The 18415-nt window shown below is 57.3% G+C and overlaps 3 protein-coding genes across 3 annotated transcripts; 2 read left to right on the forward strand and 1 right to left on the reverse strand.

The window, feature by feature from the left end:
• Positions 1-920: 920 nt before the first annotated feature.
• On the forward strand, positions 921-3467 carry B0T26DRAFT_646710 (glycoside hydrolase superfamily; the record flags this gene model as incomplete). Its single annotated transcript, XM_060437837.1, has 1 exon — positions 921-3467. One exon carries the CDS (start codon positions 921-923, stop codon positions 3465-3467), a length of 2547 nt encoding a protein of 848 aa, XP_060295585.1.
• Positions 3468-5900: 2433 nt separating this feature from the next.
• Positions 5901-10315, reverse strand: B0T26DRAFT_774064 (uncharacterized protein; the record flags this gene model as incomplete). The annotated part of the gene is made up of 3 exons (XM_060446580.1): positions 10033-10315; positions 6665-9961; positions 5901-6589 (listed from the first exon to the last, which is right to left on the reverse strand). The coding sequence occupies exons 1-3, from the start codon at positions 10094-10096 to the stop codon at positions 5901-5903; spliced, it is 4050 nt and encodes a 1349-aa protein (XP_060295586.1). The 5' UTR covers positions 10097-10315.
• A 4483-nt stretch (positions 10316-14798) lies between these two features.
• Positions 14799-17469, forward strand: B0T26DRAFT_600087 (heterokaryon incompatibility protein-domain-containing protein; the record flags this gene model as incomplete). Its single annotated transcript, XM_060435707.1, has 3 exons — positions 14799-15324; positions 15350-16431; positions 17167-17469. Coding segments are annotated over 3 exons (1911 nt in total), but the record flags the coding sequence as incomplete, so codon positions are not given.
• Between the last annotated feature and the right edge of the window lie 946 nt (positions 17470-18415).

Below are 18415 nucleotides of genomic sequence, written 5' to 3' on the forward strand. Positions count from 1 at the left end.
GCTGAGCCGGCTGGGGCTTGTGTGGCTGAACGTGGAAGTGTGGCTGCCACTGAGATTTTCCGCACCCGACGTGGGGGGTGGGGGCCATTGCTCTTAAGCGAGATGGAAATTCCGGCCCCACATCGTCTCTAGATCTGCCAAACTTGCGACAATCCACTCGATGCAAATAAATAATAAACTCGGATTTGTTTCAATTGCCGTTACCTTGCCTCGGTAGGCAAGGTCTGTCACGGCAACACTTGAGTTGGAATTGCAATGCTCCTGGGACCTTGCGAAGCTGCAACCATTCTCACGATTTCTTTTTTAAATTTCTTCCTCCTTTTTGGTGCAATGGTCACCGCGAATTGACCGTCGCCAATTTTGAGACGCAAGACTTACATGTTGGGATCACGAGTGGGAGAATACAGACCTGAATATTGGTACCAGATTCCATTGCGGCCGTCACAGTACCTAGCTGATGCCCGAGTCTGCGGTTCGGGTAGATGCGCGACGGGAATGGCACGAGAGGCAACCAGAACCTCGTTTTCGGTCGGGCAAGCTCGCCGGGTTATGGGCGAGGCGCGGCTAACCTGCGAAATGCGGATACCGGGCCGAGAAGGTCAGGTTCGGCGGTCCACGGCGGTTACGCAGCTCTTTGCCCTTGATTCAGGCTGATTGGGATTGCCGGGGTCTGTTAGCCTGAACACTGGACAGTTTGGCTGCTGGGCGGAAGAAATAAAGACTGCTTTACTCCGTCTTGGGACCTGGGGTCAATAGGCCAGGGCCGAATCTCGGGTGGAGATTTGAGGGGAAGGGGTCGAGGTGCCATGGTGTATAAAACAGAAACGTGCCATTGTTGGACGGGAGAAACAGCCAGGTGAGGATCCATGTCAGGATCTGGTTCTGGGTTGATGGCTACTAGTAAGTAGCGAGCTGAAACAATGAGAGCTCGCTGGGGACTGCTGGCTCTCGTGGCTGCCGTCGCGGTTGCCGAGAACGGTCTCAGTGGCTGGCTGCGATACGCACCGCTGCCCGACGGTCAGCGACAGCAATATGCATCGTCACTTCCGTCCCACATTGTCGCCCTGAACTCGACCAGCACGAGTCCCGTCTATACGGCTGGACAGGAACTTCAGGACGGAATCCAACGGATCTTGGGGCGAAAGCTCAAGATTTCACAGGAGCACTCGGCCTGGACTTCATTTAACTCGTCCTTTGTCTTGGTCGGCACGCTCTCGGCATACGACAAACTTGGTAGCCAGAACCTCAGCACTGATCTTGTACCCGATGGCTTCTGGCTCAACATCAAGGGCGGCGCTGTGACCATAGTTGGCCAGAATGGGCGAGGTGCACTATACGGCGCGTTCGAATACCTGTCGAGGATCGCCCAGGGAAACTTTGCCGATGCCGACATTGTATCAAACCCTGATGCTCCCATCCGCTGGGTCAACGAATGGGACAACATGGACGGCACCATCGAGAGGGGCTATGCAGGACGTTCTATCTTCTTTGCCAACGGCTCGGTTGCCACCGACCTGACCCGAGTGTCACAGTATGCCCGCCTGCTCGCCTCAGTTCGCATCAACGGCATTGTCGTCAACAACGTCAACGCCAACCCCCGGATGCTGACCAACGAGACCATTGCCGGCCTGAAGCGCATTGCTGATTCCATGCGTCCGTACGGGGTTAGGGTGGGCATCTCGCTCAACTTTGCTTCTCCGGGACCCGACGGGCTGAAAGAAACCGCCACCTTTGACCCCCTAGATCCGACCGTCATTGCTTGGTGGGAAGCAAAGACGAACCAGATTTACCAGCAAATCCCAGACTGGGCGGGATATCTCGTCAAGGCCAATTCCGAGGGGCAGCCCGGGCCCCTGACATACAACCGCACGCTCGCTGACGGCGCGAATCTGTTCGCCCGGGCTTTGCGGCCCCACGGTGGCATCATCATGTTCAGGGCCTTTGTCTACAACTCCAACATGAACCCGGCCGTGTGGAAAGATGACAGGGCCAACGCTGCCTACGACTTCTTCAAGGAGCTGGACGGCGAGTTCCTCGACAACGTCATCGTCCAGATCAAGTACGGGCCCATCGACTTCCAGGTCCGAGAGCCGGCGTCGCCGCTGTTTGCCCACCTGCCAAACACCAACGCGGCCATCGAGCTCCAGATCACGCAGGAATATCTGGGTCAGCAGGACCACTTGGTTTATACACCGCCGCTGTGGAAGACCATCCTGGACTTTGACATGAGGGTCGGCGGCAAGCCCTCTCTCGTCCGCGATATTGTCTCGGGTCAGCGCTTCAACCGGACTCTCGGCGGGTATGCCGGCGTCGTCAACGTTGGGACTAACCCGAACTGGCTCGGCAGCCACCTCGCCATGTCAAATCTGTACGCCTACGGCCGCCTGGCCTGGGATCCCACAGGAGATGTTCAGTCTCTTCTGCAGGACTGGATCCGCCTCACGTTTGGGTCGGAGCCGAGCGTGGTCAAGGTCATCACGGATATTTCCATGGCGTCGTGGCCAGCCTATGAGAACTACACGGGCAACCTCGGCATTCAGACGCTGACCGACATTCTTTACACACACTTTGGCCCCTGTCCGCAGTGCCAAGAGAACCGATGGGGCCAGTGGACGCGTGCCGACAAAAGCACGATCGGCATGGACAGAACCGTGTCCAACGGCACCGGCAACTCGGGCCAGTATCCTCCCGAGGTGGCCGCCGTGTTTGAGAATCTCGAGACGACTCCCGACAACCTCCTCCTGTGGTTCCATCACGTCAACTACACGCACCGCCTGCACTCGGGCAAGACAGTGATTCAGCACTTCTACGACGCCCACTATGACGGCGCGGCGGCGGCACAGACGTTTGTGCCGGCGTGGCAGTCGCTGCAGGGCAAGGTAGACGGGGCACGGTTTGACGACGTGCTATTCAAGCTGCGGTTCCAGGCGGGTCACGCGCTCGTGTGGCGGGACGCCGTCGCCGGCTACTATTACAACCTCTCGGGCATCGCCGACGAGGCCAGCCGGGTCGGCCACCACCCGTACCGCATCGAGGCCGAGAGCATGGCGCTCAGCGGCGGCTACCGGCCCGTGGCCGTCGACCCGTTCGAGGCCGCGTCGAATTCCACCGCCATCGTCGTCGGCTCGGGCCCTAACAACAATGGGTCCGGCGAGGCCGCGACGGTGCTGGATTTCCCCTTGGGCACGTACGACATCGCCGTCGGCTACTTCGATGTTGCTGGTGGTCGGGCGCACTACGGTGCCTTCCTCAACGGCGAGCCGCTGCACGAGTGGTATGGCGATCTGGAGGACCACCTGGGCCACGAATTCTCGACCAAGCTCGACGCTCACTCGGCCACGCGCATCACCATCCCAAACGTCGACGTCAAGCGGGGCGATGTGCTCAAGATCATTGGCCTGGCCGACGGGAACGAGGGGGCGCCGCTGGACTATGTCGCGATACTGCCAAAGGGGGTTGTCGACTAGACTGGGTTGTGTGTGGCCGGGATTCAAGGGGGCAAGGAGAGAGGAAAAAGAACACATGAAAACAGAAAGCTAAAAGCAGGTCGGAAAGTGTAATTAATCCGATTTAAAAAGGGGTCAAAACATGATTGAATGTCTTGCACAGTCCACTCGACCCCCGTTTGAAGACAACAAGCAGCTTGCTCATCACGGCATCTAATTATCAACCACCAAAACATCTCAATGATCTCATCAAAACGAAATGGCCACCTCGGGCTAGAAAACCAACCACGGCACCCCAGCGGCAACGGCGAGTTGGTGCCACCTAGACCGGGAACAATAAACAAGATGTGCACACCTGTTCAGTTTCGCATGCACAGTTTGCGCCGCTCCATGCCACCGCCACCGCTACCAACGACCCGTCGCAAGTCGCTCGCAGGCCGTCCGTCCGACCGCGTCCGTCCTAAAACAAATAGTAATTTATTCCGAATAAGTAGGTTGGCGGCGCGTTCTCGTCTTAAGGGGCCCATCAGATGATTGACCTAGGTATGCTGGGCCGTGTGTGTACGTGTGTGTGTGTTTTGCGTTCCGTGTTTGCCGTGCGGCGCAACCGTTCGACGCCGCCCCCCATCCCCAGGGCACCGTCCGAGACGTGTCTGAGCCGGCTCGGGTTGGAGTTGCCGTCTGCGCCGCCCGCGGACTCTGGACCCTGGGTAGGTGCGGTTTCCCGGCCGCCTGTTTTGCAAGTTGCCGCTCTCAGGTTCTTATTTGATACATCCGCGTTGGTCCCAGTTCCAAACCCTCAATGTGTTTTTGGGGTCTTCCTGTCAGGTTCGCGTTTGTGCTCTAGCTGTGTGCCGGACAAAAACTGTTTTTCGTTCTTTTCATTCCTTTTCTCTCTTTGCTTTCTTTTCTTTCTTTTCGGGGGTTCACCTTGCTATCTAGTAACAATTGGGAGCACTTCTCCCCACGCCGCGGTCTCACATAATGCAAGTGCAATCATGCAATAGACTCGGCAGGAAACGGGATGGTGTGTCAAGGTCTCTTACTCTCCGGTCCGGCTCGGCCCGGCCTCTTTCATCCCACTGGCCAGATCTGGAGGGTGCACAGCAAAACGCGCCTTTTCCCTCTCGGCCCCCTTTTCGTCTCGCTATTCTAACGATTTCTTTTGTCTTTCTGTGCATGTTTGGCGCTGGCACAGTGGCACGGCGGCGCATATAAACTCGGCGGCGTGCTGTCTTTGTTGAAGCAGTCTTGGCTCTGCTGATGACAAGACCATCCCACCATCCCTCGTTGTGATTCTCAGCCTCTGCCACAGCCAGAGATTCTTCAGCCCCCCCTCTCAAAGCCCCCCTCTCAAAGCCCCCCTTTTTGTTTGTCGACCTCTCTTGCACGCCTCCCGAGTCTCCGAGCCCCGACGGAAACCCTCAGCCAACTTCCCCCACACGACACGCACACGACATAATTCACGATGGGCAGCTGCTTCTCCAAGCAAGATATTGCCATGGACGTTGCCAAGGGCGCCGCCGGTGCAGCCGGCAAAGAGGCCGGCGATGTGGCGAACAAGGGCGCGGGAGCCGTAGTTGGCGCAGGCAAGAATTTAGGTCAGGCTGGCGGTGTTGCGGGCCAGGTTGGTGGCGCTGTCGGCGGGATCAAGTTTTAGGTCTCGTCGTGTGGGTGAGCTTGTTTGGACAGGCTCGAGCGGTGGGTGGTGTCTTTGATGTATGAGTGAGACGGTGGTGTGGCTGACCATTTTCTCAGTCTGAAGGACGTCGAGATTTCTGTGAAGTTGTGATGGGGTTTGCTTCAGGGCCGGGCCTTGAGGGTATGGCATTGTATTTATCGGGGCTATTTTTCTTTCTTTGAATTTTCTCTGTTCATTCCCCGGCTCACACATCCCTTGCATTAATATTGCCCTTCCCCTCCACACCAAAACCCCCTTATCCTTATCCGTTGCCCCTTCAATCGCCATCTCCACCCCTTCTCATTGCTATTGTAATTACCCATTTGTACTTCCCCTTCCACTTCATTCCCCTCTCGCCCCCTTCATCCCTTTTCCTTTGAGACTTGATATGTTGATAGACCAGAGCGAGTGGAAATCAATGGTGGAAATAAATGTAAATACATCCCCACTGACACTTCCAATCAAACCCGATTACTTCACTTTAGTCCCGTCAAGAGAAAGGTGGACATCTTTCCCATTACACCGAGCAAAGTAAGTAGAATGAAGAACGGCCCAATCATGCTGAATTGAAGACCACAAGAACTAATTTGCGGCTCTGACTGGTCGACTGGTGGTTTATTTTTAGGGTATCAAAAGCTTACGTCCCGTCTTTATTTGTCCTGAAGCCTCTGCAGGATGCGCGTAGATCAAGAAGATTGCAAGTCATTCGTCCATTACTCATCTACACATATATCCAAGACTCTAACTACGTGTCATCCATCTATGTCATCCATCTACACCGGCCTCTCGTAGCCGTAGTACCCATGCGCGGAAGCGTACTCGCGCTGCTGGGCCTGGGGAAGGGGAGGCTTGTCCCGGCTCTCGGGCCTGTCAACACTAAGACGCGAGCGAGCCGACACGCCGCAGCTGTCAGCGGCCAACTTGAGCTGCTGGCCGGGCACCTCGTCGACGACCCAGCGCACGACAGCACGCCCATCCTCGCCGGCGCCGCGCCGCCAGCCGTAGGCATAGACCTTGCCCATGTCGCGGATGGCCTTGTTGCGCCGGCGGGTACTAAGACTCTCGAGGCCGCAGAAGTCGCGCACCATGGCGGTGCCGGCCACGTACGTCATGACGGCGGCGATGGAGTCGGGCCGCCGCGGCAGGTGCGGTAGCCGCCGGCGCCACAGCATGACGAGGGCCAGCTGCGCGAGCATCAGGCACAGGATGCCCGCGCTCGCCGCGCCGCAGAACACAAACTCACTCCGCAGCTGCCCCGGCCGGTACGGCAGCCCCGACAGGCAGATGATGAGGAACTCGGCCACCAGCCCCGTGAATGCCACCGACGCCGCCGCCACGTGCCCGTTGCGCGCCAGCGGCAGCAGTGCGCACAGCGGGCTCGTGTGCCGGTTGAGCAGGATCGTCGGCGCCGGCCGTGCTTCGCCCTCGCGCAGCGGGAAGTACGGCGTGAATGTCTGCGTGTCTACACCAACAAGTTAGCTATTCAGTTTGCATTGTACGCATGGAAAAAGGGGGGGGGGACGGGGGGGCAACGCACCCTGGAACAGCCGGCCCCAGTACGCCGACACGGCGACGCCCAGCAGCGCAAACAGGATCTTCATGGCCGTGCCGCCGGGCCCGCCGGCCGCCGACTCGGCCGTAAAGAATACAGACTGCGGGTTGTCGACGCTCGCAAGCGCCGCGAGCGCGAGCCCCAGCAGCGCGAGCAGCAGCGCCGCGAACAGCATATCAAAAAACAGCCGGCTGTGCTGCCAGCTCTCGAACAGCGCCAGCCTCTCACGCACCCCCGCCAGCCTCTCGCCAACCCTCGCCCAGGGCCCATCCCCCTTCTTCTTTGGCTCCTCCTCCTCCGGCACCGGCACGATCCCGTACTTCTCCACGCCAGCCTCGGTGATAAAGGCGCCCAACCGAAACCGCCGGCCCCGCAGCGCTGCCTTGAGCTCTTGGTGCGACGCGTCGCCCGGCAGCGCGGTAAACAACCTCTCAACCTCGGGATGGCCCATGACGACGGCGACGCCGGCGATCGTCGTCGGGTCCGCCGCCAGCCCGCCGGGCTTCTGGAACCACTTGGCCACCGCCCCCGCCAGCGCGCCCAGCTGCACCACGCACACTACGACCAGCACGTCCAGCACCCAGCGATTCACGCTGACGCGCGGCGCGCACGGGTTGAGGTCGCCCCCGGATCCCGGACCACTCTGACAATACGTCGTGTCGACAAACGATGCCCCGCCTGCGAAGGCGCTGCCGAGCTGCGCCACGACCGCCGCGGCGCCGAAAACCCACCCGGAGGAGGAAGAGCCGGCGAGGGCTGCGCCGGAGATCCCAGAGGCTGACACCAGCTGCCGCACCGGCTCGTGCAGCGCTAGCTGGCTGTACAGCGCGCCGAGGACCAGCGTGGCGCCGCGCGCGGCGATGACGGGCGCGAAGTTGGATGCAATCGCTTGCCGCGCGCCCCAGCCGGACGGCCAGATGGCGAAGTCGCCTTCGCGGTTGGCGTGCGGGGTGTTGCTGGTGGTGTTGTTTGGCCTGTTCCCGCCGGCGATGGCGATTAGTGGTGTTGCGGTGGTGCTGGGTGGGGCGGCGGAGTCGAAGGCTGCGGTGGGGATGGCGTGTGTGGTTGATGGTGTTGTTGCTGTGGTGGTGGGGGGAAGGGAGTTTGGTGTTGAGCTGGAAGGTGAGGTGGTGCTGCTGGTGCTGCTGGTGCTGCTGCCGGTGCTAGTGCTGGTGCTGCTAGTGCTGGTGCTGCTAGTGCTGCTGATGCCGCTGGCGCTGCGGCTACTAGCGGTAGAAGAGACCGGAGTCACCGTCGAGCTCGAGGCTGACGATGAGACGACCAGGACTTTGGCTGGAGGGGTCAAGGAGATAGATGTGGTTGATGCTGCTGAAGTTGGCGTCGTTGAGCTGTAGCTTGTGGTCGGGGCTGTCGTGGTTCCAGGCGTTGTGACTGCCGAGCTGGAGCTGGATCTGGAGCTGGAGCCGGAGCTGGAGCTAGACGTGGTACTTGTCGTGCTACTTGTCGTGCTACTTGTAGTGCTGCTTTGTGCACTTGGAGTTGAGCTGATAATCGGTGTTTGGCTTGAAGAAACCGTGCTTGAGCTTGGTGAGGATGAAGAGAATGCCGAAGACGACGCTGGCACAGATGAAGAAAACACCGAAGAAAATAACGAAGATGTTGGAAACGAAGACGACACTAGAGATGAAGCTGCTGACGAAACTACGCTCGACGAAACCGCACTCGGCGGCACCGATGAGAACACCGACGAAAACACAGACGACAGGACCGCACTGCTGGACGACGAATTCGACACCACGGTGACGGCAACCGACGACGAGGGCGTGTAGCAGAACGTGTCGCAGCTCGTGACGACGCCGCGGCGGAAGATGACATCAACCGTGGTCGTGGTCACGCACGTCACCGAGGTGATGCTGCAGATAGGGTCCGGGGGCGCGCTCGACGCCGGCGGCGGCGAGGTCGAGCTCACGATAATAATAGTGGACGAAGGAGGCGCGCTGCTGCTGCTCGACGACGCGGGGATTGACGAGTTGGTGAAGGCGGGAAGCGACGAGAAGGCTGGCCGGCTCGGCGGAGCGCTCGAAACCGGAGGGGCCGAGCTGGTGAGGTTGAACGTCGATGACGGGGCCGCGGTGGTCGTCGAGTTGGGCAGGCAGTATGAAAAGGTCGACGTGACGGTGCTGCAACCGTCTTCTTCGTCGCGCTTGACGATCTCGGGCGGGCAGTCGACCCATGTTGTCGTGCACGGCCGAGCAGACGCGGTGGAGGACGCGGGGACTGAAGACGGCGGTGCCGATGACGGGATGAGAGAAGTCGTGTTGGTTACCGGGATGCTTGACGAGTTGCTAGCCGGTATCGAGGACGGCGGCGCCGAAGACGGGAGGAAGGATGTCGTGTTTGTCACCGGGACGCTCGAAGAATTGCTGATGGGAACTGAAGACGGCAGGATCGACGATGGCGCGAACGACGTCGTGTTCGTAGTGGCCGTGGTGGTCGAATTCGTCGTGACGGGCACCGACGGCGGCGGGAGCGACGTCGAGTTGGTCGGAGCTGGGATGCTAGTCGTATTGGTGACAAGGCAGCCCTCGCGGGTCTGAGCAATCACGGTCGTGATGCAGACGTGAGCGACGACTGCCGGGCAGTAGACGCGAGTGGTGTTTGAGCACGGATCCACGCTGGTCGTCGGCATGGTCGTGGGCGCGGCTGTCGTCGTCGGCAGGGTCGTGGGCGCGGCTGTCGTCGTCGGCGTGCAGCCGGGAATGCTAAAGTACGAGTCGGTGCAAGCCTGGCGGCCCTGCAGGTCCCGTCCCTTGACTATCGGACACACCACAACGCTCGTGATGCAGGGACCCGAGGTGGGCGGCGGGGGCGGCGGGCGGAAAGTCACAATGCGGGTTGGGTTTATCACGGTGAAGCGCGGCGGCGCGGCCGTCGTCGTCGTCGTCGTCGTGGGCGCTACAAAGTAGAAGCTGGTGGTGCACGACACCTGCTGGTACCGCTTGGCCATCTTGGCCGGTATGATCTTTGTCGTGCAGGACACGGTCGACGTGAGCAGGCCGAGGGACAGCCGTGGGGCCGTGAATATCGGCCGGACCACCTCCGCCCGCCTCTCTACCTGCTCTGCAACTCTGGCATGCGGCCCGGCGCCCATGCGGCGGGGCCGAAGCGACTGGGCCGACGGGTCGAAGCTCGAGGCGGCGCCGTCGGGCAGCGTCTTGTGTAGGAAGATGATGACTCCGATCAGCGCCAGAGTCATGGCTATGGTCGTGGCCAGGCCGTAGAGGCGCGACAGAAACGGCCTCGACGTCGGGTTTCCCTTTCCTGTTGCCCGGTGCTGTTAGCCCCAGCTCATGCCAAGTCCCGTCTTAACCCTCGCCAAGGGGCGTATTTACTTGTGAGTTTTATCTTCCTGCTCTTCCTCCGCTCCGAAGAGCCGCCGCTCCCAAAGAAGGCCATGGTGGGTACGAAGGCCGGTCGCGAAGGAGAAAGGGTCTCGTTCAAGTGGCAATTTGAGAAGTAAAAGTGGAAGACGGGCCAGTCAAATGAGCGAGCGACGGCAACACGAATGTCAATGATTCATCTTGCAGGCGGTAAGGAGCGACAGGTGGAGGCACAAAAAGAGAAGGCACAAAAAGTGAAGTCACAAAAAGAGAAGAAAGGATAGGAAGGAATCGAAGCGCACAACTTCGTCAACCGTTTTACGTGTCAAAGGAGTGAAGAAGACGTTGTCCCTCCCACACGCGACATCTCCGATGGGAAATCACTACTAAAGGCAGTCGCGAATCGAAAGCCAAGAAAAGGGGTACGGCTCCGAGACGAAGCCACCACATGCAGGCCGAGTCATGCATGGCCCTGAGCCCACCACTCTGGTCAGGCCCTGTCCGCCGTGTTGCTGTTACCATGTGCGTTGCTGCCGCCATGCGCGTTGCTGCCGAGACGACGACTGGCGATGCCGCGGGTGCTGCGCATGCTGCACGCGTGCATGGCGCGCAGGAGACCAGAAACTAATCCAGGCACAAAGCATGAGCGAAAAATAAACCGTTGCACGCACGACTTTCTGTCGCTCCCGTCCTGTGTATGTTGTCGGGATAGCAGAGTTGGGTGCGGCTGAAGCTATTCCGACGCAGCCACGATGTCCAAAAATGCAGGAACAGACCATCCACAGCAGCGGACGGGCTCGGGCTCGGCGGGCTGGAATTTTCTCAGCACCTGCCCGGGCGGTGCAGCCAATCGCCGGCGCGCAACGGGCTGTTGCAGCGAAAACCCTCCCTCCACACCAACTCGAAGCTTGACTCCAATTTGGGACAACTCTGCGGGCGCCCGTCTAAGCCCCTGAGCCGTGCTGCAGCTGGCCCCCATTCCTCCCCCCCCAAAAAAAAAAACTCTGCCTTGGCAATCAGCCCTACGTTGGTCAGGTTTGTTCTTTCTTGTTTTCACACGCCCGCCTAGCCTCATCCGAAGTTTACCACAATACACCAGATAATTACCTTACTACTACTGCGGCAAATTCCGGCAACGGTGCATCTCGATCCGCCTCCAATCATCGCGCCACCCACTCGCCGACTTGAAACCGCTCCCCCGGGATTCCCGTCTGTCATTGGCCATCTCCCGCTCGATGCAGACCACCCCCGGCGCCACACCACTCCCCTCACCGTCCTTACTCAGCCTCTCCCCAGCTCTGTCCGTGCCATGAACATGCTCGACGCGAACAGCCACTTGCCAGCCCGACCACCCAGCGTCCATTTCTTCCGCCGTGGCTGAACTTTCTTCGGCCCGTCTCTGCAGCCGTCTCGGCGGGTTGCGCTCGGATGGCAGCAGACTCGGAGGGTTGGCCCTACCGCCTCTGTGATTGGCTGGAAGGAGGACACATTGAAAAGTTATGATGCAGACCACCCACGGCGCCACACCAGTCCCCTCACCGTCCTTTAACACGGGCATTTATCGCGGTACAGCAAAATGCCAAACAATTGAACGGCACCGACAGAGTCATACCGGGATACTGAATAGTACGTTGATTCATGTTTTGTGCTACTTATGGTTCCAGCTGTGGGGGCCTAATGAAGGGGCGGCGCCCGGGCAGCACGTTCCTCCGTCACGTGCCTGCGCACCTGACCCTCTCCATCCTTTGTTGCATGGCCCAAAGTGTCGCTATTCCAACAGCCGTGGAATATATTTGCTGTAGTTGGGACTGCCGGATTCTGATTGCTCCATTTTGTTCGTAGGATCTACCACGGGTAGCTAATCAGATGCCGCGTTCGGATTACAATCTTGTACCTTGACTAGCAAGCTTAAGTACTAGCCACTTGACCGATAAAGCTACCAGGTCTTAATAAATACACCGCACCTCCCTAGCTTGCTTATTTCCAACTTCCCCCGTTCTTTGTCCTTCTTTCTCCCCAATTCTAGCCGAGAAGTTCTTAGCCTGGAAGAAAGAAAGGTAGTTAGTTTACCGGTTGTTATCGGCTGTTAAGCCCAAGTCCTTAGTAACTAACCGTTCGTGATCCTTACGTTCAACTTAGCTTTGAAGGTAAGGTCCTCGGTAGGCGTGAGCTTGGTAACATTTTCCGCCGTCCTTTTCCTTCGGCTGAGCACCCTGAATCCTACTTTGTAACTTGAAGTACGGGACTCGATATTTTGAGGCGGCGGCGGCCATGGACTTGTAATTGCGGCCTTCGAAGTCTTCCATGGCGTTATTTGATCCGTTATTTGATCGGGACGGCGGCCAAAACCCGGGCTTCAGAAAGATCCTGGCGAGAAAGCATTTTTCATGGTTGTTTGGTAAAAAGTCGGCTTCAAAGACTCAACGGACAGTTCTGCTGTTGTGGTGGTTAAGTCAGGTGGTCTGCTTATGGAACACCCCTGGATTTGGAACAAGGTTTGTCATCAAGGACTTGCCGCTCGCCACCCAACTCACCTATTTCAATCGCTTGCAACTCGACCAATTCTGCTTCAATACTTATCTTCTTTTCTCCATTCAATTGAGAAATGAAAGATAAAGCGATATACTCAGTTGGATTTGCAGAATGCGCTGGCAGAGTATGCAGAAACCGGCTTACTCCGTAGCTCTGCTGAAAATCACGGCATCCCCCCTACTACTCTCTTTAATCGGGTTCGTGGTTCCGAGCCAGCCTCCAAGGCCCAAATTCTTAATCAAAAGCTTTCTCCGGCTATGGAAGAACGCTTAACCGAATGGATTCTATTCCAAGGGTCGCTCGGTCACCCTCCAACCCACGCCCAAATTCGGAAACTAGCTAGAAGAATGCTCGAAGATAACGAGACCCTCGGAAAACGCTGGACTAGCCGGCTTTTGGCTAGAAATCCATCTATTTCTACAATTAGGCCTCGGAGAATCCATGCCAACCGTGCTGATCGAGCCTGTGAGGCCGTTATCCGGCCTTGGTTTGACTATTTGAAGCCTCCAGGCGTGGAGGCTGTTCCAGCCAAGCATAGGTATAATATGGATGAAACTGGCATTGCTTCTGGCATTGGAGATAACGGCCTGGTTGTTGGATCTAAGGAAAGAAAGAAATTCCAGAAAAAGAAGAAAGGAGACCGAATTTGGACCTCGATTATCGAATGTATTTCCGCTGACGGCCGGTATTTGAACCCAGTCGTCATTTTCAAAGATAGAAGCCTTCAACAACAATGGTATCCACGCAATTTACAGCCATTTAAGGGCTGGAAGTGGAAACCCACTAAAAACGGCTGGCCTGACGATGATACTGCCGTCGCATGGCTCCGCAATATCTTTCTTCCAGAGACTCGGCCAGCTACCCCCTCGGAGAAGCGCCTCCTTATTTTAGATGGCCACGGTAGTCATACCACCGAAGAATTCATGTGGCTAGCCTTTTCTAATAACGTACAATTGTTATTTCTACCAGCCCACACCTCCCACGTTCTCCAGCCCCTGGATTTACCGGTTTTCGGCCCTCTAAAAGCCCGGTACAGAGCCAAGCATAACGAGGTTGTTTCCGGCTTCGACGAAGGCACTGTTGCTGAAAAGAGGGCCTTCCTAGAATGCTACCGGCAAGCCAGGGTCTATGGAATGACTGAATCTAATATCAAAGCCGGCTGGAAAGCTACAGGCCTCTGGCCGGTCAGCCTCAGGAAGCCCCTAAGCAACGGCCTTGTTATTAAGAATTCTAACGGCGACGTTGGTCAACTGACCTCTACGGTTTCTATAGACCTTCAAGAGGTCCATAACCCCATTCTAAATAAGAATTCGGAGGGCCGGCCTATATGGTTTACCCCTAAAAAGCCGAAGGATTTCCGTATTCAGGGGCAGGTTTTTCTAGCCGGCCAAAAACGGACTGCCAACGACCGACTTTTCATACGCAAGGCAGCAAAAGCCTTCGATTACGTGGTTTTCCAACTAGCCAATACGGCGCATCAATTGGAGGCTGCAGAAAAAAGCCTAGAACGCACAAGAGGCCGAAAGAGAAGGAAGGTCCAAGTCGACCCTAATACGCAGTTCGCTGGAATTGAGGAGGTTCGTGCCTCACAGAGAGAGGCTGGCAGAGAGGACCTTAGTTATTCTGAAAGAGAAGAATCAGGAGAATCCGATACTGAAGACTTCATCATTGTAGCTAATTAATTGACAAAGTTGTTGGCAATTGAAGTTTGTGGTGTTGTGCGGGGTCCGATTCAGGGGCTGTTCCATAGGCACCTGGAGCTTGCGTCTAGTAATAAGTGGAGGTGCGGTTGACAGTATTGGCGGAAATAAGGCGGGGACGATGCTTGACAGGAGAAGCCTCCTACCGAAGTTTAGGCGGCAAGGAACCACCAAAAAAAGAACAGAAGAAACCTGTGGGATTTTCGAGGTCCTGACTAAGCCCGGAAATCGCCGGCAGTCTGACCTGGAGGCGCATGCAGGGCAACCTTCTGGGCCTAGCCCAGGAAAACCCCTCTTTTTCAGGGTAAAATGGGGTCCCCAGCTTACCCCAAGACTTTACACTGGGGCCAGCTTTCCAACAAAACCTCTTCGGTGCGGGGCAGACACGGAAGGATGTCAGGCACCACCAATCTAGCTTTTCAATTGCTCAAGAATCAGTGATTCCGAGAACATACGCGATTGCCTCTCTAATTGTCTCTCTGGGACATATCTCTCTCTCTCTAGCTAGCCTATGCTTCCGACGCTACCATGCCCCCGTACATTCCTTTGCCGAAGGGCAGTGTGCGGCTGCTCCGACTCTTACCACATTCAGATAAGAATTCTCACATACAGTGCCGGCTCACTACCTTTCCTATGTTGGACTCAGCAAGCACCCATCCGTACGAGTCCTTATCATACGTGTGGGGATCTGATGACAACAAACAGCCCATCTATGTGGACGGCGATGAGCTATATATCACGGCCAACCTTCACGTGGCGCTATCACATCTTCGACATTGCTTTCTGGAAAGAATCCTATGGGTAGATGCTATTTGCATCAACCAAGACGACAAAGACGAAAAAGGACGTCAGGTTCAGTTGATGGCGAAGATCTATTCCAAAGCAAGCCGTGTAATTGTTTGGCTCGGAGAAGAAGCCGACGGCAGCGACCAAGCACTCGAAGACATTCGCGCAGCTGCAGACGAAGAGCCCGCGAATTCCCCAGCCGACGAAACAAACCGGAATAATATCCTCACTTTGCTTGAACGGAGATGGTTTGAACGCATCTGGGTACGTGGCAGACGACCAAAGAGTAGGGAATCGCCATTGACAATGAGTTCAGGTCCTCCAGGAGGTTGCTGCAGCTCGACATATCTTAATTAAATGTGGTCCTACGGAGATCGACGGGTATGCGTTCTGCTCAGGCCTGAGCGCATTAAACCTGTCCTACGAAACGCGCCCACATCTGCTAGGTCTGATTCCTCCGATAGTCTACCTTATAAGAGGCGCAGTATTCCGGCCTAGATACGAAGGATACGAAACCAATCTACAAGACAGGTTTTCCCTAGGTATACACCCTCTAGGCCAGCTAGTGGATATGTACCATACGCACAAGGCTACCGTTCCTCTCGACAAGGTGTATGCCTTGCTTGGTATGAGCAATGATAATCTACATGTAGGAAGACTAGATGTCAATTACGAGGCCGCATGGGGAGAAGTCTTCAAGAATCTTGTTCAATTCTGCCTCTCCGACCAGATGTCCGTCAGCACTTGGGACGGTGTGGAGGTGGCGGTGATTGAAGCAAGATGCTGCATTCTCGGCGAAGTATCCTCAGTTGGAGAGGATGCTACTCGGCATAACAGACAGCACGTGGAGATTACCTGGGAGGATACGCCAAGCCATTTCGGCCCGGAAGAAAAACAGAGCTCTCGTTTCACCTTCCAGGCCTCAGCAAAAGCCGTTAAGAAAGGCGACGTCGTCTGTCTCTTGCAAGGAGCATCTTCGCCTACAATCGTCAGGTTATGCGACGGGTTTTCGACTATTATTATGATTGCGGTTCCCTTGACAGACGATGTACGACAGCGTTCAGCCTCAGTAACAGCCTTCCCAATGGATTTACTCGTGGTCTGGGACTGGGATGAATCTCGAAGAAAGTTGCAAGATGGGGAAGACTATGAAAAGTTGATAAGCAGTCGAAAAGTGCCCAAATGTCCAGTGGCAAAGTGTCAGTGCTGGCATGGCCTGGACAAAACGACCAGATTATGGAATTTCGGAGTGTTGCTGAATAGAATAGCAAGATATGACGTTGCGGCAAAGAATCTCCAAAAAGCTGTGGAAATTTATAGGTCTAGAGAAGGATTAGGAAGCGTAGATGAAACTGACCTAGGTCACGGCTTTGGGAGAGAGGCGGATGAGGAGGTGCTGAGGATAATGGATGATTTACTTCTCGACGACAGGAGTATCAACGTCGAGGCAAAGTATAAGGAGCATAGCCAGACGCCACTATCGTGGGCCGCGGCGAACGGCCACGAGGCGGTTGTACGGCTGCTGCTCGAGAAGGGCGCCAGTATCGATTTGAAGGATAAATACGGCTGGACGCCGCTGTCGAGGGCCGCGGCAAGCGGCCACGAGGCGGTTGTACGGCTGCTGCTCGAGAAGGGCGCCAGTATCGATTTGAAGCATGACGGCGGCCAGACGCCGCTGTCGAGGGCCGCGGCAAGCGGCCACGAGGCGGTTGTACGGCTGCTGCTCGAGAAGGGCGCTAGTATCGATTTGAAGGATTACTGCGGCCGGACGCCGCTGTCGAGGGCCGCGGAGAACGGCCGCGAGGCGGTTGTACGGCTGCTGCCCGAGAAGGGCGCCAGTATCGATCTGACGGATGACGGCGGCCGGACGCCGCTGTCGAGGGCCGCGGCGAGCGGCCACGAGGCGGTTGTACGGCTGCTGCTCGAGAAGGGCGCCAGTATCGATTTGACGGATGACGGCGGCCAGACACCGCTGTCGAGGGCCGCGGATTACGGCCGCGAGGCGGTTGTACGGCTGCTGCTCGAGAAGGGCGCCAGTATCGATTTGACGGATGACGGCGGCCAGACGCCGCTGTCGGGGGCCGCGGCAAGCGGCCACGAGGCGGTTGTACGGCTGCTGCTCGAGAAGGGCGCCAGTATCGATTTGAAGGATAACTACGGCTGGACGCCGCTGTCGAGGGCCGCGGAGAGCGGCCACGAGGCGGTTGTACGGCTGCTGCTCGAGAAGGGCGCCAGTATCGATTTGAAGGATAACTACGGCCGGACGCCGCTGTCGAGGGCCGCGGCGAACGGCCACGAGGCGGTTGTACGGCTGCTGCTCGAGAAGGGCGCCAGTATCGATTTGACGGATAACTACGGCTGGACGCCGCTGTCGAGGGCCGCGGCGAACGGCCACGAGGCGGTTGTACGGCTGCTGCTCGAGAAGGGCGCCAGTCAGACGCCGCTGTCGAGGGCCGCGGCGAACGGCCACGAGGCGGCTGTACGGCTGCTGCTCGAGAAGGGCGCCAGTATCGATTTGACGGATGACGGCGGCCAGACGCCGCTGTCGAGGGCCGCGGCAAGCAGCCACGAGGCGGTTGTACGGCTGCTGCTCGAGAAGGCGCCAGTATCGATTTGAAGGATGACGACGGCCGGACGCCGCTGTCGAGGGCCGCGGCGAACGGCCACGAGGCGGCTGTACGGCTGCTGCTCGAGAAGGGCGCCAGTATCGATTTGACGGATGACGGCGGCCAGACGCCGCTGTCGAGGGCCGCGGCAAGCAGCCACGAGGCGGTTGTACGGCTGCTGCTCGAGAAGGCGCCAGTATCGATTTGAAGGATGACGACGGCCGGACGCCGCTGTCGAGGGCCGCGGCGAACGGCCACGAGGCGGCTGTACGGCTGCTGCTCGAGAAGGGCGCCAGTATCGATTTGACGGATGACGGCGGCCGGACGCCGCTGTCGAGAGCCGCGGAGAACGGCTACGAGGCGGTAGTACGGCTGCTTAAATCATTAATTAGTATTGGGATGGGGTACGTGAGTGTTGGAACTACCAGGTACCGGTACTGGAATCAACAGGGCGCGCTGCGCGCCGTATACTGGTGGTTCAAGTGTTGGATTTCGTTGATGCTATCTATATCTAGACGTGGCGACCCAACAAAGAAATCGCCCCACAACGAAATCTCTGCCCCTGTCATCTAATTTCCCGCCCTTCAACTTCAACACAACACAACTTCATCAATTCAGGCTCGAATAGCTTCAAAATACATCATGTCGAACCGTCGAGAGCAGTTAATTCAATCTGCAATACTTGCAGTTGAACAGGGCGCATCGCAGAAGCAGGCCGCGCATGACTTCGGGATCCCTCCTTCTACCCTCTGCAAACGCATCCACGGGGCA

Source organism: Lasiosphaeria miniovina (genome assembly GCF_030549165.1).
Source record: "Lasiosphaeria miniovina strain SMH2392-1A chromosome Unknown B0T26scaffold_4, whole genome shotgun sequence".
NCBI classification, from domain to species: Eukaryota; Fungi; Ascomycota; class Sordariomycetes; order Sordariales; family Lasiosphaeriaceae; genus Lasiosphaeria; species Lasiosphaeria miniovina.